Consider the following 21,574-nt stretch of genomic DNA (forward strand, 5'->3'; position numbering starts at 1 on the left):
GCTGTTTGTAGTGATAGAATCCCACAAATATTTGGAGTACAACAAATTTCCAGAAGAAGATACTTTGGAAGAACTTCAGAATAGGTCTGTTTCAATCGAGCAGGGGGGAGTCTGCCTAGCCCAATGTGCAGCCTAAGGAACCCAGGTTAAGGAGCTCAGACAAGAGTCAGAGGGTTGCTGCATCCAAGCATTGGGGAATCTTCTGTGAGACTCTTAGGCTACTCTGTCCTGGTTGTGAGCAGATGCTTTAGCAGATTTGCTGTAAGATACCCAAAAGCAATTTCAAAAGGCAAATTGTATGCCACTAAGCCCTGAAAGAATGGGACTTGGCTGCCAGTTCCCAGCACCAAAAATCAGTCAGCAGAACTGCCACAGGGCATATTAAAGCAACTGTTGCCCCTTTGCCTTAAGAGCAGACCTCAAAAAAATGAGCAAAAACAAACAAACAAAAAAAAAAAAAACTAAAAAAAAAAAAAACAAAACTCTGATCATAGACAACTTTTATGGGGAGAGAGAAGAACAGACCTAAAAACCTGAGATTCCTAAAGGCAAATCAACTCCAGATGAAGCCCCCAAATCTGATATGAGCTGGCCCTCATTTCGCAAGGCTTTCTTGGAATATTTCAAAATGGATCTCAAAAGAGAGTTAGAAGAAAAATGGGGAAGGAAATGAGATCTTTGCAAGAGGGTATGGAAGAGGAAAAACAGAAATTATATGAAGAAAACTCCTTAAAAATGATGAAATGGGAAAGCATATAAGTCCCTACAAAATAGATAGGAAAAAGAAACCAATTCATTGAAAAACAGAATTTGAGAAATAGAAAAAAAAATGCAATGAACAAAACAACTCATTTAAAAGTTCAATTGGTCAAATACAAAAGGAGCTAAAAAAAAAAAGGGTAACTGAAGAAAATAATACACTAAAAATTAGAATTGAACAAATGGAAGTGAATGACTCAATAAGACTTCAAGAATCAGTCAAAGAAGACCCCCAAAATGAAAAAAATAGAAGAATATGTGAAATACCTCATTGAAAAAACAACTGACCTGGAAAATAGATATAGGAGAGAGAATCTAAGGATTGTTGGACTACCTGAAAATTGTAATGAAAATGAGCCTAGACATCATCTTTCAAGAAATTATTAAGGAAAACTGCCCTGATAGTCTAGAACCAGAAGGTAAAGTAACCATTGAAAGAATTCACTGATCACTTCCTGAAAGAGATCCCAAAATGAAAACTCCAAGGAATATCATAACTAAATTTCAGAATTATCGGAAGGAAAAAGTATTGCAAGCAGCCAGAAAGAAACAATTCAAATATTAAGGAGCCACAATCAGGATTACCCAGGATCTAGCAGCTTAAAGGATGGAAGGGCCTGGAATCTGATATTCCAAAAGGCAAAGGAACTTGGATTGCAACCAAGAATCAACTATCCAGCTAAATTGAGCATTATCTATCAGAGAAGAAGATAGACATTCAATGATACAAGTGAATCTCATTTATTTCTGATGAAAAGATCAGAGCTGAACAAAAAATATGATCTACAATCACAGAACTCAAGAGAAACATAAAAAGGTATCATTAAGAACTCTTCAGAATTATATCTCTGTTTTGGATAGTCTTAGAGAGTATAGGTGTAATTTGATTTTATTGTGATAGAAAAAGAAACTAGAGATGGGAAGGGGATTGTACTGGAAAAAAAGGAAAATGGAGGAAAACCAGGGAAATTACAACTCATGAAGAGGCAAAGAAGCAGCAAACTCATGAGGGAAAGAAGGGAAGGGAATAAACATCATGCGAATCTTACTCTTATCAGATTTGGTTCAAAGAGAGAATATCAGACATATTTCATTTCACAGAGAAACTTGTCTCACCTTATAGGGAAGTGGGTTGGGAAAGGAGAAAGAAAGAGGGAAGTTAACAGAAGAGAAAACGGAAGTTGTAGGGAAGGTATAAGAAAAAGGGAGGTGCTATAAAGGGAGAGGGCTGTTTGAGGGAGGTGGGAGGTGGTAGTCAGAAACAAAATACTGAGAAGCAAGGAAGGAGGAAAGGGAAGAGAAAAACATAACTTGAGATAAATAAGAGAGCAGGAAATAAAGAATTAGTTATTTTAACTGTGAATGTGAATGGGATGAACTCTCCCATAAAACAGAAGTGGATAGCAGACTGGATTAAAAGCCAGAATCCTGCAATACACTATTTACAAGAAACACATTCAAAGTAGTGTGATACAGACAGAATAAAGGAAAAAGGCTGGAGCAGAATCTATTATGCTTCAGTGAAGTTAAAAAAAAAAGGGGGGGGGAGGGGAAGGGGTAATTATCCTGATCTCAGATCAAGTAAAAGCAAAAATAGATCTATTTAAAAGGGATAAGGAAGGAAACTATATCTTGCTAATGGATACCATAGATGATTAAGCAATATCAATATTAAATATATATGCACCAAGTAGTATAGCATCCAAATTCCTAGAGAAGTTAAGAGAGTTTCAAGAAGAAATAGAGCAAAATTATACTAGTAGGGATCTCAAACTTTCTTTCTCAGAACTAAATAAACTGAACCACAACAAAATAAATAACAAAAAAGTTAAGAAGATAAATAGAATTTTAGAAAAGTTAGGTATGATAGATCTTTAGAGAAAATTGAATGGAGACAGAAAGTTTACTTTTTTCTCAATGGCTCATGGACCCTATACAAAAACTGATTTATGTAGTAGGGCACAAAAACCCCCAAATCAAATGCAGAAATAGTAAATGCATTTTTTCAAGTCATAATGCAATAAAAATTACATGCAATAAAAGTCCAGGAGAAAATAGAACAAAAATTAATTGGAAACTAAATAATCTAATCCTAAAGAATGAATGGGTGAAACAACAAATCATAGACACAATAGCTTCATCCAAGAGAATGACAATGAGACAACATTCCAAAATTTGTGGGATGCAACCAAAGTGGTTATTAGGGGACATTTTATATCTCTAGATGCTTACTTGCATAAAATAGAGGACGAGAAGATCAGTGAATTGGGTTTACAACTAAAAAAGCTAAAAAAAGAACAAATTAAAAACCCTCAATACCAAATTCGAAATTCTGAAAATAAAAGGGGAGATTAATAAATGAAAATAAGAAATCTATTTAATTAGTAAATAAAACTAAGAGTTGGTTTTATGAAAAAAACCCCAACAAAATAAACCTTTAATTAATTTGATTAGAAAAATGAAAGAATGAAATCACCACAAAATCACATGATCATCTCAATACATGCAGAAAAAGCATTTAATAAAATCTAACACCTATTCCTATTAAAAACACTTAGAGAGTATAGGAATAAATGAACTTTTCCTTAAAATGATAAATAGCATTTATTTAAAAGCATAAACAAGCATCATATGTAATGGGGACAAATTACAACCATTCCCAATAAGATCAAGAGTGAAGCAAGGTTGCCCACTATCACCATTACTATTCGATACTGTATTAGAAATGTTAACTTTGGCAATAAGAAATGAAAAAGAGATTAAAGGAATTACAGTATGCAATGAGGAAACCTAACTATCACTCTTTGCAGATGATATGATGGTATTCTCAGAGAACCCTAGAGAATCAGCTTTAAAACTACTAGAAACAACTCACAACTTTAGCAGTTACAGGGTACAAAATAAATCCACATAAAACATCAGCTTTTTTATACATTACCAACAAAGTCCAGAAACAAGAGATACAAAGAAAAATTCCATTTAAAATAACTGTCAATAGTATAAACTATTTGGGAACCCATCTACCGAGGGAAAGTCAGGAACTATATGAGCAAATCACAAAACACTTTCCACACCAATAAAATCAGATCTAAACAATTAGAAAAATATCAAGTGCTCATGAGAACACTTGACAATGAGGGGATGTGGGAAAATTGGGACACTAATACATTGTTGGTGGAATTGTGAATGGATCCAACCATTCTGGAGAGCAATTTGGAACTATGCCCAAAGAGTTATCAAACCATGTATACCCTGTGATCCAGCAGTTTTTCTACTGGGCTTATATATTAAAGATAGTTTAAAGGAGGGAAAGGGAGCCACATATGCAAAAATGTTTGTGGTAGCCCTTTTAGTAATGGCAAGCAAGAAACTGGAAACTGAGTGAATGCCCATCAGTTGGAGAATGGCTGAATGTTATGGGATATTATTGCTCTATAAGAAACAATCAGCAGGTTGATTTTAGAGAGGCCTGGAGAGAGTTACATGAACTGAATGCTAAGTGAAATGAGCAGAACCAGGATTTCATCATACACAGCAACAGCAAGAATATATGATGATCAATTCTGATGGCCATGGCTCTTTTCAACAATGGGATGATTCAGGCCAGTTTCAATGATCTTGTGATGATGAGAGCCATTTACACTAGAGAGGACTGTAGGAACGGAATGTGGATCACAATGTAGTATTTTCACTTCTTTCATTAGTTGTTTGCTTGAACTTTATTTTTTCTGCTCATTTTTTTTCCTTTTTGATCTGGTTCTTCTTAAGCAGCAAGGTAATTGTATAAATGAGTATGCCTATATTGGATTTTTACCTATATTGGATATTTTTACCATGTTTAACATATATTGAATTACTTGCAATCTAGGAGAAGGTGTAGGGGGAAAGAGGGGAAATAGGAATACAAGGTTTTGCAAGAGTCAATGGTGAAAAATTATCCTTGCATATATTTTGAAAATAAAAAGCTTCAATAAAAAAATTCCCCTCCAAAAATTTATCCCTGGATTCATTACATTATCCTTTCTAATAATCAATATTTGGATTTAATTAAAACAGATTTTAAAAAATAGGTTAAAACAAACCTATTTTTATCATTTTACTTGGTTTTTTTAAGTCCCCCAATTTTTCAATTATGAAATATTGATTTCTTTGTAATGTGGATTCAATTAAAGTAGCCTTCTTCTGGTGCCAGTTTTTCTTGAATATTGCCAATCTCATGTGTTATATATAATAAATACAAATTAATTTGGGGCTGAGAGAAGATAATCACTAAGGAATTAAAAATGATCATCAATGTACAATCAAATATATTTTTTAATTTGGTATGTTTTCACTTGGCAAGTTTTTCAACCCAGGTTGGTTTACTCCTGCCTCCCAGCAAGTTTCTAACCTCTTTCTGTCTTCTCCACCAATATTATCTCATGAGGCATACATCCCTGAGGATGCAAAGCAATTAGCTAAAAATAAACATTTCTCAAATTGACTACTCTGCCTTTAACATTTGCCATTCTGTTTTAGAAGACCTTTCAAAAGAGATGATTGATTTTGATTGTCTAATATATGAAGCATCTTCTATTCAATCTTAATTTTATTCTGATACTTTTTTTAATATTTCAAAATGTTTGTAATTTCATCCCTGTTTGTTCTTAATGCTTAGCAAGAAAAATTCCATCACTGAATAACTAGTCTTCTAGTGATAATGCTTAATATACTTAAGATGGCTTTCATATATTAACCACAGATTTTCACTGAACCAGAATGTCTGTTCTGATCTGTTGGTTTTGACTCCAAACCTCCTCACTGCAATGAGGTGAGGATTTTAATAGAAACAAAATAACAATTGATGAAAATTCCAAAAGGGATACATGTTCTAATTTTTTAACACATCAATCAGAATTGGCACAAGAAAGTTATAGAAAATATAATATAAATATTTGAAAGTTCTTCACAAATTTAATCAGAAATAATAAAGTAAATATGATTTCACAATCAAATAATATATTCATGTATGAGTGTATATAAATGTATAACTTGAAATATCTCAATTATTTTAAAAAAATTTTAGTGGCATTATTCCCTGCCATTGGCAGTGATAACTTAGGCATGATGGTATCCATTGATTAAAATGCAACTACTCCCAATTACTAGAAACAATTATAGCTTAGACATTTGAATAACACCTGGTCCTTACTTAATAAATAGCTTACTTGGGAGAGCATTAGGCTGAAGAGGTAACAAATGAATTCTGGGTTTAGACTGACAAGAAGTTATAGCAGCAGTGATAGAGTACTAGGCTGGAGTCAGAAAGAATGACTACAAATCTGGCCTCAGACACTAGCTGCATGATCCTGTATAAGTCATTTAATCTGTTTGCCTTAATCCACTGAAAAAGGAAATGAAAAATCACTGCCAAGAAAATTCCACAGACCGTATGGTTCATGAGGTCATGTAAAGTCAGACACTACTAAACAATAACAACAACTGATCCACATATTCATGTATACACAATTCCAATTTATTGGTGCATTTATAGATATTAATTCAATGTGAGAAATCAAGATTATTGCTAATTAAGTCTTACTGATGTTCTGAAGAAGCAATATGAAAGAGTGGAAAGAGATCTGGATTGAAGTTAAGAGAGATATGGATTTGAATCTGTTCCTACATGAACATGGACAAGTCACTTAACCTCACTAAGGTTCAGTTTTCATATTTATAGAAGAAGATTAATAAACATTTCAAAAGACTGCTTTAAAATTCTAATCAAATTTTAACTATTATTAAATTGTTTATAAATGCCCATTTAAAAATTTTATTTACTAAAAATTTTTACCCTAAAATTTTCATCCGGTGAATTATTTGTAGCTGTTATGTCATCCTTTAAGTGAGTAATGATTTTTTTAAAGTCTCTTTCTACAGACTTCTAAAATATTTTTGGCTATCTATTTCTAAAGCCAGCATATGGTCTTCCTATATTTCATGGCACTTACATTTCCCTGAGATTGAAGTAGAGATGCAAAAGCTCAGTGACAAAATCTGGGGAAACCTAAGATGGAATGTTGCTCAGAACCATACGATTTTAACTTAAGAAATATTTAACTTTTTTCTTTTCTTTCTAGAACAGCTGTAGATGAAAGCTTTAAGAGGTAAGGTTATAGCTTGAAAGTGAAACTTTCTGGATTTTGCTCATGTTCTGAAACTCTACAAAGAATGAGTTAAATTCCTATTATTGTATACTAGATCCATGAATGGAAGTCTTCATGATAAAGCCTTACTGAATAGAATTAAGGAAATAGGGAGCAGAAATTTCAATTGCAGTTGGATTAAAATCTTGTGGCCCATTCCACCCAATAATGTGAACGAAAAGAGACAACTGTAAAGCTAAAATGAAGATTTTCTTTTTCATTTCTTTCTGTTAACACCTTTTAAAAAGTTTTAGATTTTAACTTGGAAAGAAAGAAAATAAAAACTGCCAACTTGATGATTGCATCAGATGAATCTGAAACAGTGAGGTCATCTATGAAAAGAAATGGGTAATCGTTTCATATATCATACACTTGTGATCATTGACAGAATATGGCAATAGTGGTACAGTGGATTAAATGCTGAGTCTAAAGTCAGAAAAACTCATTTTCCTGAGTTCAAATCTGGCTCCATATATCTACTATATGAGTAATGCTGGACACGTCATTTAACCCCGTTTTCCTCAATTCCTCAACTGTAAAATCAACTGGATAAGGAAATGGCAAAACACTCCAGTATCTTTGTCAAGAAAACCCTGACTAGCTGAAATAAAAATAAAATAAAATAATCATGTTTGTTAACACCTGCAACAATAAAAGTCACTAAAATAAAGAAAAAAATCATGTTTTGCTAATAATAGAAGGAAAACACAATTGTTCAGTGTAAGCAAACTGATAAAATGTTTGCACTGAGTATCAAAATATCATATGAAAAACAAGATGCAGATGAATTGGAAACTGAGTAAATGCCCATCAGTTGGAGAATGGCTGAATAAATTATGGTATATGAATGTTATGAAATATTATTATTTTATAAGAAACAATCACCAAGATGATTTCAGAAAGGCCTAGAGAGACTTACATGAATTGATGCTAAGTGAAGTGAGTTGAACCAAGAGAAGTTTGTATATGATGATCAACTCCTATGGACGTGACTTTTTTCAACAACAACTGAGGCCAACTCCAATAGACTTGTGATAGAGAAAGCCATCTGCATTCAGAAAGAGGACTATGGGGACCACATATGCATCACAACATAGCATTTTCGCCTTTTTGTTATTGTTAGCTTGCTTTTATTCTCATTTTTTCCTTTTTCATCTGATTTTTCTTGTGCAATATGACAAATATGGAACATGTATAGAAGAATTACACATTTAACATATATTGGATTACTTGCTATCTAGAGGAGAGGAATGGAGGGAGAAAAAATTGGAACACAAAATTTTGCTAGGATGAATGTTGAAAACTATCTGCATGTATTTTGAAAATAAAAATCTATTATTAAAAAAAAGATGCAAGCATATTGAGGTTCCTCCACCCTTAAAGGCAGAATCATCAGCACTTAGCAGTGCCTGGCACATTTTAGGATCTTAATAAATGTTTATTGATTTTTTGACAGGATTGACTTTTCATTGTTTACAAGCTCAATATAAGGCAACAAGGTGAGCATGACTTTTAAAAGCTAATGAACTTTCAGACAATATTAAAAGAAGTTTAGTAGAATGCTGAGCTCAAGGTTAGTGATAGTCACACGTTGCTCATTAGACTATGTTAGGATCACAGACTTATAAGTGAATGGGACTTCAGAGGTTGTCCGATCCAAACCTTTCATTTCTCAGATAAACTAGCTAAGGCCCAAAGAGTTTAAAAATTGCTTAGCATGCTTACATAACTTTTATATGGCAAAGCTGGGATTTGAACCCTGTTGAGTACAAATGGAATTTTTGTTGCATTTAGTTCTAGGCACCACATTTTAAGGATATTGACTGATTCTCTGAATTGTGTCCAGAAGAGGCAAACAAAATGCTGGATCAGCATTATTAAATTTGGGGGGGGGGGTTTGTGTGTGTGATGTGAAGAATGGTTAAAGAAACTTGAATAATTAAACTTTACAAAGAAAAGATTTGGCTGGATAATAGAAAAAGAAAAAAAGCAGAATTACAATCTTCCAATATTTTAAAAAGTTTGCCGTGAGAAAAGAGTGAAGGTTTACTCTGCTTGTTAAAGTAGGATCAATGGAAAACAAGTACTTAAAACAGATTTTTAGCTCAAAATTAAAAATAATTTTCTAACATTCAGAATTGCTTCTAAATAGAATAGGATTCTTTGAAAAAAAAAAAAAGTGAGTTCCCTGTCACTACAAGTATTCCAAAAGAGGTTATATCTCAGGGACATTATTAAGAGGATTTCTTCATTGGTTTGAAAGGTGAACTGAATGATCTTTAAGTTTCATCGTAATAATAATTTTCTATGGAATGTACCTTCTTGCTCTCTTAGTTCTTATTTCCTATTCTTTTTATATCTTTTTTGGCACAAGTTTTTAAACTATAAATACTAATTGACTAATGAGTGATTGAAAACTACTTTTCTCCTGCCCTCTAATCTTCTTATACTGAAGATTATTTATTTGGCTTTTTGTTTTCTGTAATGTATTTCTGTTTAATACTGAACTTTAACAATAGTAGCTATAACCTTAAATGAAAAAAAACTTGCAGTCAAAATTATTTTATTCAATAAGCAATGTAATATTTAAGACACTAGTCAGCACTATTTCAAGGAAAGAAAATGTGCAAGTCAGAAGGAATCTGGGTTGATTAACCATCAAATATTATACAACCATCATCTATTTTGATATAATGGACTTTAGGTCCCACCAAGAAAAGACTGCCTCCTCTCATCTTCAACACAATCCAATATTAAATGCCTCATTAGAACTTGTGGTATCAGGGATAAACACATGTTTCACATGGAGTTCTTTTCAGAAAATATTGCTAACAGTATTTCAGATGAAGCAATTTGCTGTACTCAAAACTGAAAAAAAGTAAAGAGAAACAGAAAAAGGAATGTTGACAAAAGTTGCAGGATAAAAAAAAGCCACTCAAATAGGAATAGGTAGAATTAATGCTTAGAGGACAGAATTTTATGCATAGATGTATAATTCATAATTTCTGGTATATTTGTAACCCATTAAGTATCTTCTGGCAGAATGCCTTCTCTTTGTCCCTCAATTATTTATTTATACAGACAGGAAGAGCTCTCTTCCAAAGAATATACATATAAGATGAAAAAGCTCCCCCCACCAAATGTTGGGAAGAGAAAGAAAGTAAAAAAGCAGAAGGAGGTGGTAAGAACTGCAATAGTAAGTAATATAAGAACATCCATGCACAAAGATGATATTCCTTCAGGAAAAAGGGAACAATCAATTAATAAACACTTATTAAGCACCTAATATGTGCCAGGCCCTGTCTACAATGTTAGAGATAAAAGTCATTTTATCCTTTTTTTTTTTTTTTTTTTTTTAAGTCATTTTGGTCAGAGCAGTCATCGCTGGTGGACTTAATGCACATAAGACTGCTCTGCAAAGAACATCTACACTCATATCAAGAAAGGTGTAGCTCAATGGCTGGATTTATTTTTAAGTAGATAAATGTCTGCTTATAGCACATGAAGTACCAAGGCTTTTTCTCAAGTAGTTGCAATTCACAAGCTCTTGGCAGCACAGTATCACACATTTCGAACTTTTTGAAAAGGACTTTAAAGATTATTTTGATCATCTCCCTAATTTGACAGATGAGGTAACCAAGGCCTAGAGAGGGTAAGTGATTGACCCAGGGTCACACAGCTAATGTCAGAGGTGGTATCAGAACCAAGGCCTTCCTAACATTCTATACATGACACCATACTGTTTCTACTGGGAAAAAAAAAAAAATCACACACACACACACACACACACACACACACACATTTTTTCTGCACATTTTCATAATTGCTTTTGTGGTTTTATCCAGAGCACCTAGAAGAATCAAGCAAGAAGTATAAGATGTTACAAACACAAACTCTACCAAGGCTTCCCTCTCAATTCTTAAAGGAACAATTACAAACAAGTTAACTTAGCATCTGGTTGACAAAAACAATTGGTTAAAAAATGAAGCTATCAGTGGCCAAAGAAACTTTCACCATTGCCATATTTAGAGTGAATTTTTTTCCAGGTTCACCTCCTCTCCAACTTATGCATTTTTAGAAAGGTATTTTTGCTGTCATTCTTGGTTCTGCCTTCCTCTTTTAACTATCTTGAATTTTTTTAGCTCCCAGAGACCCCATTTACTTAGAATTGGCTCTCCCATTAATACAGTAGACTATGATAAAAAGTATTATATTAGCTATTTCTAGGAAGAGGAAGAGTTGGATGGGACCCAGACCAAATAAAATATAACAGAGAAGGCATTTGTCAATAAGTATGCTCTATAGGGCTGCTATCAGGAAAGTGCTCTGTAAACTACAAATCAATATAAAAATAAGCTATTATTATTATTATTATACAGGAAACATATTAGCATGAATCCTAGTAGGTAAAGTTCTTGGGGATGGGTTAGAAAAGACAATCATCTACTTCACAATATTGATTTGGGCCAGTCCAAAAATACAAAATATTCCTCAAAAAAAAAAAAAAAAAAGGCAGTCTCTTTATTATTAAATAAAATGACTTTTTCTCAATCTTGATTCTTTTTTGCAGCCTGTTACTCTTGATGATCCTTTCCAAGATTTCTTATTCTTTCTGGGTTTTCATGATTCTGTGCTTTTTGTTCTCTTCCCCATCTAACAATTCCCTCTCAGTCACTCCCAGTACCCCTGGGTACTAAACAAAACAAAACAAAATCAAAGCAAAAAGAAAAAAAAAAATCTCATTATCTTTCCCCCTAAATTCATGCATCTTCCTAATTTCTCTTATTTCTGACAAGGGTACCACATCCTTGTAGTCACTGAGGAATAATCCTAATTTTCATTTAGTCCTTACATATCCAACCAGCTGTTAAATCTTTTTTAAAATATACTTTCATAACTTCCCTCATTTCTTAATTCTTCTTTCCACTCACAAATCTAGGTCAGACCCTTATCACCTCTCTCTTGGTTTATTGCCAACTTGAACATGCACTCTTTCTAATCCATTCTTTGAATAACTGCTAAATTGATATTCCTAAAGAACAGATCTAACCACATCACCTTCCTGCTCAAGAATCTTTTAACATTTATCACCTGTGTGAAGTTGAACAAATCATTTAACCTCTAAGTGCCCCACCCAACTCCTTAGGACTTCCCTAAGTCCCTAAGCAATATCTGCCTAGGAGAGAAAATAATAATAATTACTGAGATTTACATAATGCTTTGTGGTTTTCTAAGTGCTTTACACATATTATCTTATTTGATTCTCAAAGGACTTCGTAAGGGAAGTGAAATGCCTATAATTACACACATTGGTCAAATGAGTCCAAGGCTGAGGAGATTAAGAGAGTTGCCTAGTGTTACACAGCTAGAGTATTTGATGGAGGTCCTCTTGACTTCAAATCTACCATTCTAATCACTGTGTCATGTTCTTTTCAAACAATAACAGCTAGAATTTATGTGAATTTTAAAAGGTTGCACAGTGTTTTGCATAAATTATCTCACTGGATTCTCACAACACTGTGAAGGAGGTGCTATTATTAACTCCACTTGATAGCTGAGGAAGCTGAGAGTTAGAAAGATGAAGTCACTTACCCTATGTCACATAGTGTCAGAGATGGGATCTGTACCCATGTCCTTCTGTTTCCAAGTTTAGTATTCTTAATTTATAAAATTATTTTTATTTTCATTTTTTCCATTTATAAGCATTTTCAAATTAAGCTCAAGATAAAATGTCTCTGAAAGCTTCCCACTCCTTTTCTGGTGCTCTATTTCCGAGTCTCCAGTTTCTCTGAAGAACTTTGAAATTGATTGCATGACATGAGAGACACTGACATAGGACTACCCATTACAGTATGTTCTCATCAAAGAAAGTACTGTGCTATATAAGCAAAGCAAACCAGAAATGGGCCAAAGAAATTAGAGATGCACAAATATAGAGAATCAATTCCAAATGAGGATGCAGAGCATTCCAGGTAGTGCTAAGATAGCTAGTGCTAAGGCACAGACAGAGGAAATAGTGTCTTGAGAAATTTCAAGTATCCTAGGAAACAATGCAATCACTAAAGATACAGGTTCTTATCTATGCAAAGTCATAGTGGACCTTCCCACTATCCAATTTTAGAATAGATTACTATCCCCATCATGTGCAGGAGGACAGAAAGAAGAATGAGACGAAGAATGTTTGAAGAATTGAGTTCATGATGCAAAGAGACATAAGCAAGACTATATGAAGATCAATTCTGATGGTTGTGGCTCTTTTCAACAATGAGATGAATCAGACCAGTTCTAATGATCTTGTGATGGAGAGCCATCTACACCCAAAGAGAGGACTGTGGGAACTGAGCTGGATCACAACATAGCACTTTCACTCTTTTTGCTGTTTGCTTGCATTTTGTTTTCTTATTTCTCATTCTTTTCTTTTTTTGATCTGATTTTTCTTGTGCAACATGATAATTGTATAAATATATTTACATATATTGGATTTAATTATATTGTAATATGTATAATCTATATTGGATTACTTGCCATCTAGGGAAGGAAGTGGGGAGAAGGGAGAGAAAAATTTGGAACACAAGGTTTTGTAAGGATCGATGTTGAAAAATTATCCACGCATTTGTTTTGAAAATAAAAAGCTGTAATAAGAGGGTTGAGTTCAACTTATAGATTGCAAGGTTCCACTCTGTTCCTACTGCCACTGAAATAATTACCTTATCAAGTAATTTGGCCCCTCTACATTGATCAATATAAAGATGAAAATTCAAATAAGAAATATCACTTTCCCTTGTACCGTTAAGTAATGCACAAAGATTTAATCCTTTTTGTCACATTAAAGTCTTTTTTAATGTGCTGAGGATACAAGTTCTTTTGACCTATGAAAGGGCATTCTATTTGGACATTGCATCTTGTTCTTTAGAACAGAGGAGGGAAAAAAACAATATCTTTGAAGTGTAAGGACTGTGCTCACCTGAATGAAGACTGTGAAGAAAATGACCACAATGGCAGCTGTAATGAACAGTTTCTTCCTGGGAAATACAGCTGCAGGAAGAAGGAAGACCAAAGCAAAACAGATAGCTCCTCGTAGTCCTCCATAGGCAATGATGAACTGATCTTTAAAAGTCAGAGGTATTGTCCGAAACCAGTTAATGATCTGAGTCAAAACAAAGACACCTGAGGAAGATGATAAAATCGAAATTCAGTCATACTGATGTAATACATATTATCTTAATTTGATTCTCAGAGGACCTTTTAAGGGAAGTGATATGTCTATTATTACACCCAATGGACAAATGAGTCCAAGGCTGAGGGAGGTTAAGAGAGTTGCCCAGTGTTACATAGGTAGAGTATTGGACTTTGATGGAGGTCCTCCTGATTCCAAATCTACCATTCTAATAACTGTCATTTCTTTTCAAATAATAACAGCTAGAATTTATGTGGATCTTAAAAGGTTGCACAGTGTTTTGCATAAATTATCTCACTGGATTCTCACAACACTCTGAAGGAGGTGCTATTATTATCTCCATTTAACAGAAAGATTTTTTCCATTTACAAGCATTTTCAAATATGCTACCCTTTTCTAACAACCCAGCAGTGAACAAATTAAAAAACAACAATTTTCCAATTCAATGAATAGAGTGCTGGGCTTGGCAAAAAAACTCATCTTCCTCTGTCCACAGATCCTTACTACTATGAGGCCCTTGGCCACTTAATCCTGTTTGCCTCAGTTTTCTCGTCTGTAAAATGAGCTGGAGAAGGAAATGAAAAACCATTTCAGTATCTTTACCATGAAAATGCCAAATGGGGTCATGAAGAGTTGGACACAACTGAAACAACTGAACAACAATTATCAAAGTGGACAGAACACTAGATCAAATCCTTCTCAGAAATTTATTAGATGTATAGTTTTAGATATCACTAATATAACAAGTCTAACTGAATCAAGTAATCCAAATTTCTATCTCCAGAGAAAAACAAAGGAAAAGAGAGGCTAGATAGCACAACTTCTAGGAAGGAGGAATCAATTAATGGAAAGACAATTGCCAGGGCTGTCTATAAGCCCTGGCATACAGTATTTTTGAGAGTAAGTTAGTTTATGGTAGAGCAAATTAAAGGATCAGTTATCTTGGGATAATAATTGTCAGTGAAGGAAAACTCTTAATAGTTATTTATAATATTACCCCCAGTACTACATGGTTGTAGCTAACTGGTAGTGTTCTATGGGATAAGATCAGCCCCACCTACTTGCAGGCATCCTCCAAATGCCATTCCTTCAATAATGATGAGGAACTACTAACAAAAAAACAAAGAGGATAAAATCATGAGAGTTTTCTTTAACAGATTTCCACTTTAAAATTTTCTTCCAAGATGGCAGAGAATAGATAGGTCATTGCCTGAGCTCTCCCCAGCTTCCCTACCAATTAACACTAGATCAAACCTCTGAACGGATTTTGCAGTGACAAAACCCACAAATATTTGAAGGATGATAATTTTCCAGCCTAAGATATACTGAAAGAACTTCAGGGAAAGGTCTGTCTCAATTGGGCATGGGGGAATGTGTCGCAGCATAGGTGCAGCATGGGAAGGCCTGGTGTGAGGAGGCCCAACAAATTTAATGGGTGGGCTTTTAACTAAAATATAGCAGCTTTGGCTACTCTGTCCTAGTTCAGAATACCAATGGATCACCAGACCAGCATGAGATTATCAGTGCAATTACAGAAGGCAAATTGTGAGCCCCCAAACCCCAGCATAACATATGGAACTTGGCCAGGCTCACCCAGCACAGTGAGGAAGTCTGCAGCAAAGCCAGTGAGAAGCCCATGTTATCCTGCAGAGGAAGCAAAAAAGAGCTCTGAACATAGAAAGCTGTTTCCATGAGACAGGGAAGATCAGAACAGAAATCCAGAAAAGGACAATAAAGGCAAAATGCCTTCAGATGAAGCTGCAAAAGGGATTATTAATTGGTCCTCAGCTCAAAACACTCTTGAAAGAATTCAAAAAAGATATTAAAAAAGAAACAGAAGAAAAATATGGGAAAGAGATGAGAGCTATGCAGGAAAATTATGATAGTTTAGAGAAAAAAGGTAACAGAATGACAAAAGAAAACAACTCCTTAAAAATAAATTTAGTGAAATGGATGTGTGTGTGTGTGTGTGTGTGTGTGTGTGTGTGTGTGTGTGTGTGTGTGTATGAAAACAATTTTTTTGGTTGTCCTCCTTCCTTCTCTTTGTCTTTTATTATTTATTTATTTTTGTAAATCCAATATAGGTATACATAATTATACAATTACCTTGCTGCACAAGAAGAATCAAGTCAAAAAGTAAAAAAAATGAGAAAGAAAATAAAATTCAAGCAAACAGCAACAAAAGAAGTGAAAACGCTATGCTATGATACATACTCATTTCCCACGGTCCTCTCTCTGGGTGTAGATGGTTCTCATTATCACAAGATTATTTAAACTGGCCTGAATTGTCTCATTGTTGAGAAGAGCTATATCTATCAGAATTGATTATTGTATAATCTTACCATTGCTTTGTACAATAAAATCCTGGTTGTGGTCATAAGAAAACAATTTCTTAAAAAATAAATTTGGTGAAATCGAAAAAGAAAACAAGTCCTTAAAAAAAAGAATTGGCAAAATGGAAAAAAAAAAAAAACCACTGAACAAAACCACTCTTTTTGTAGCATTGTCTAAATGCAAAATAAGGTAAAAATGCTAACTGAAGAAAATAATGGACTAAAAAATTAGAATTGGACAAATGTAAGTGAATGACTCAGTGAGACATCAAGAATCAATCAAACAAAATTTGAATAAATGAAAAAATAGAAGAAAATGTAAAATACCTCACTGAAAAAACAACTGATCTGGAAAATAGATGCAAAAGAAACAATCTAAGAATTATTGGACTACCTGAAAACTATGATGAAAAAAAGAACCTAGACAATATCTTTCAAAGCATCATCAAGCAAAGCTACTCTGATATCCAAGACCCAGAGGGTAAAATAATCAATGAAACAGAACACAAAATGAAAATTACAAGTAATATTGTAGCTAAATTCCAGAATTATCAGATCAAGGAGAAAATACTTCAAGCAACCAGGAGGAAACAATTCAAATAGTGGAAACTAGTCACAATCAGAATTACCCAAGATCTAGCAGCTTCCACATTAAAGATTTGGAGAGCTTGGAATATGATATTCCATGAGGCAAAGGAGCTTGTACTACAACCAAGAATTAACTAGCCAACAAAATTCAGGGGAAGAGATGGACATTCAATGAAATAGAAGATTTTCAATCATTTATGATGAAAAGACCAGAGTTCATGAGAAAATTTGGTTTCTAAATATAATGCAGATTTTTAAAGGAAAAATTTTATATTTTCCAAATATACAACTGATTTTAAAATGTTTACATGCCTACATGGGAAGATGATACAGTTAAGTCTTGAGAACTATATCTTTGACAGAGCAGTTAGAAGAGGTATACCTAGAGGGTATAGGTAAAAGTTGATTTTAATGTGACAATCTAAAAAAGAAATTAGGGGTGAAAAAAGGGATTGTACTGAAAGAAGAGGAAAGGGAAGGTAAAATGAAGTAAATTAAATCATACAAAGAGGCATAAAGTCTACTACAGTTGAGGAGAAAAAGGATAAGTACTGTTTGAAATTTAATCTCATCTAATTTGGCTCAATTTCCTTGCCACTACAAAGAGGACTGTTATATTTTTGCACATGTGAGTCCTTTTGCTTTTTTATGATCTTGAAATACAGGCCCAGTAGAGACATTGCTGGATCAAAGGTCATGCACAATTTGATAGCCCTTTGAGCATAATTCCAAATTGCTCTCCAAAATAGTTGGATCAGTTCAAAACTCTATCAACAATGTATTAGTGTCCCAGTTTTCCTACATTCCCTCCAACATTTGTCGTTCTTCTGATTGTTTTTTTTTGCACAACATGATATTCAACATGAATATTGTTGAATTCAACATGAATGTTGAATATAGAAAATGTGTTTAGAAAAACTATACATATTTAACTTATATAGTATTGCTTGCTGTCTTAAGGAGTGGGGAGAGGAGAGAGAAAAATTTAGAACATAAGGTTTTACAAAGGTGAATGTTGAAAATTATCTTCACATGTATTTGTAAAAGTAAAAAAATGTAACTAGAAAACATTAAACAAAATAAACAAAAATACAGTACAAAAAATAAACACATTTTCATTTTAGTAAGAGTAATCATGAAATCAATCAAAATATAATTGTAGCAATCTCTCCTCTTATTTCCATTTCAACTGAAGTAATGTAAAAGAGAAATTTCTACATTATTTAGAGAATATTCATAATATAAAAGGCAGATAATCTAATTGGGTAAAAACCCATAAAATATTTAGAAATTAACCTATCTAGATTATACACAAAATATCAGGATGACTAATAAACACTGAAAGAAAGGAAGACATGGATAATTGGAAGACCATTCCTTGATCATAAATGTGATTGTTCAATTCTTCTGTATTGTTCAACCCTTTGTGACTGACCCTATTTAGTATTTTCTTGGCAAAGTTACTGGACTAATTTGACATTTCCTTCTCCAGCTCATTTTACAGAAGAGGAAACTGAAGCAAACAAAGTTAAGTGACTTGCTCAGGGTCACACAGCTAGTAAGTTTCTGAGGTCTGATTTGAACTCAAATTTTCCTGACTTCAGCCCTTGTGCTCAATCCATACTGATACCTAATTTTCTAAGATCATTTACAAGTCAAATCAATATTGACAAAATAGCAACATTTGATATATAAATTTACATAATTTTTGGAATACCATCAAAGTTTCTTTATAAAAGTGGATAAAAAGATAAAATTTGTGCCAATCATAAGATCACAAATTTAAAGCCTAATTTTTAGAGATGAGAAAACAAACAGGCAAAAATATCAAAAAGGTGAACTAAACAACAAAATAAATATTGAAGGTAGCCTTGTTCTCTCAGACTTTAAAATATATTAAAAAATACGACCAACTTATCTGGCAATGGACAAAAAATAAATAAGTCAATGGAATTTAATAGATATACTATTATGCTTCATAAAAGTATAGGGGAAAAAGTGGGGACAGGATAAATTATTTAAAAATATTCTTGGAAAACTTTCAATTTGGCAGAAAAGGTATTTAGTACTTATAGTCAATTTTCATTTCATCTACCTCAGTGAATTTCCACTGGATGTTTCTCTGGCAGCCCTAAATGATAATGTAAACTTCTTTGCAGTAGTTTATCAGATAATCTTGTTTTGTCTTTCTATCCTTAGCCCTAAGAACAATGTTGGAACAAAGCAATTACTTAATAAGTATTTGTTAAATTGAATTAAACAGAAAAAAATGCATAAAAATAGGGAAGAAAATGGAGTACTTCATCTAAATTAGAGAAAGGAGATAACTGTATGATTAGAAATAAAAAAGATATTTAAATAAAAATGTTAAAATTTATTTACAATAAAAAACTATAATTAATATTAAAGATGACTTTTGATTATAAATTAAAAACATAAATATGCTAAAATTTTACAAAGATGATTCTATGTCCTGGATAGATAACTGGCCAAAGGACATGAAAATCAATTTTCAAAAAAGGTAATACAAATTACTGATGTTCACTTTAAAATATGCTCAATCTCAAAAATAGTAAGAGATAAATTAAAACCAGTATAGGATAGTGGATAATTTCAAACAAAGTTAATAACCTTTTGCCCATAAAATTGCAAAATATAGTTTTAAATTTTTTTCAGTGAAATTGTGGTAAAGGAAGCTTATTGATAATGGAATAATGGATGATCTGATAATGGAATTGCTACATCATCAAACTTTTTGTCCCAAAAAAATCACCTAAGTGTCAGAAAAAGATACACAAAGATATGTTTGTTTCAACATTTACAACATTATTTGTATTTGAAAAAAAATAAAAGATGTTTAAGCAATAAGTTAAGTAATTTAAGGCACACATGTACTCGACTACTATCACTGAAATATGAAGAATGTAAAGAGACACATAAAAATCTTTAAAAAATAATGCAAAGCAAAAGAAACACAATACAAAAAAAAAAAAAAAAAAAGACTACACACTGTTGCCAGAAAAGTGAATGAGAATGAATGGACAAAACTACTGAGAGAAAGGAGAATTCAAATATGATATTTTATATATTAATATATAGTCAAAAAGAATATTTAACTGGTCACACATTCACTTTTAAGTTGGAAATAATTCTTTTAGAAATACCTCCTCCTGACAACGGCTGTTTGAATGGAGACAGACCACCCAATTCCCACATGTTTACTTCAGCAAAACTATGAAGTTCACACCAAGCCAAATAATAATTTAAAATTTTAATGTAAACTAAAGGAAAGATAGCCCCAGAGTGGGCAGCTTATAAGCTTCATGCAGGACAATAGACAGTGTCACTTTTGATGGCAGGGTATCCCAGACCCAAGGACTCTGAGGTTCCTAAAAGTCTGTCAAGAAAATTTTAATGATCCTGTCTTTTGAATCTCAAAGCTCTAGCAGGGCTTATCCTAGGAAGGTAGGATCCAAAAGGATAACAACAAATAATGTTGTAAATGTTGAAACAAACATATCTTTGTGTATCTTTTTCTGACACTTAGGTGATTTTTTGGGACAAAAAGTTTGATGATGTAGCTTTTAGTGTGCACTGAAGAAAATCTTTCACAAAGTATTATACAAATTTGCAATTCCATTATCAGATCATCCATTATTCCATTATCAATAAGCTTCCTTTACCACAATTTCACTGAAAAAATTTTAAAACTGTATTTTGCAATTTTATGGGCAAAAGGTTATTAACTTTGTTTGAAATTATCCACTATCCTGGCATGAAACTCCAATTCAGCAACTAAAGCTGGATAGATTAATAAATCAAAGAAAACACTGATTGGTATAAAAATTATTACAAATCTAGAAAGGTTCCCTTCACCCAAATAAGAAGAGAGAGACTTCATAACAACTAGAAGAAAAACCACAAAGGAAAAAATAGGTTTTTCCACAAAAACAATATAAATACCTAGAAGAAATGAAGGAAAAGATTTAAAAAATAAAAGAAACTCTGGAAAAAAGAAATGGAAAGGGAATATATAACATAGAAGATAAAATGATAAAACTTTCCCTGAAAATTAGATTAGAACAAATAGACATGAAAGCCATGCATATGATAACAAGAAATATTAGAACAAAATCAAAAGAATGAAAAAAGTGGGGAAAAGGTCACATCTGATAACTCATGACTTGGAAAATAAGGAGATCATTTAAAAGTCACTTGATGCCCCCCAAATTATGATTTTTTTTAAAAAAATACTGAACATAATATTTTAAAAGAATTTATAATCAGTTCTTAAAAGGAACCTTAAAACAAAAGTTCAGGAATGTGAGAAACAAAGCCAAAATTCTCATGCTGAGAAAGTCGAAGTTCAAATAACAAAGAGTTGGACAGAGCCATGATATGATGGTGGAGAGATGTTAGGAAGTTGCCTGAGCTGTCCTCAATTTCTCTAAAAAATATTGCTAAATCAGGCCTCTAATTGGATTCTGGAGTAACAAAATTCAGAAAAATTCAGCTACAATTTTGCAAGATAA

At 33.0% G+C, this 21,574-nt stretch overlaps 1 protein-coding gene across 1 annotated transcript in view; it reads right to left on the reverse strand.

The window, feature by feature from the left end:
* SLC9A2 (solute carrier family 9 member A2) overlaps window positions 1-21,574 on the reverse strand; it is a 128,546-nt gene that overhangs the window by 31,580 nt on the left and 75,392 nt on the right. The window contains exon 5 of the mRNA XM_051984323.1: window positions 13,909-14,111. Coding sequence (XP_051840283.1) covers window positions 13,909-14,111 — 203 coding nt within the window. The remainder of the gene's footprint in view (window positions 1-13,908; window positions 14,112-21,574) is intronic.

Source organism: Antechinus flavipes, chromosome 3 (assembly GCF_016432865.1).
Source record: "Antechinus flavipes isolate AdamAnt ecotype Samford, QLD, Australia chromosome 3, AdamAnt_v2, whole genome shotgun sequence".
Taxonomy (NCBI): Eukaryota; Metazoa; Chordata; class Mammalia; order Dasyuromorphia; family Dasyuridae; genus Antechinus; species Antechinus flavipes.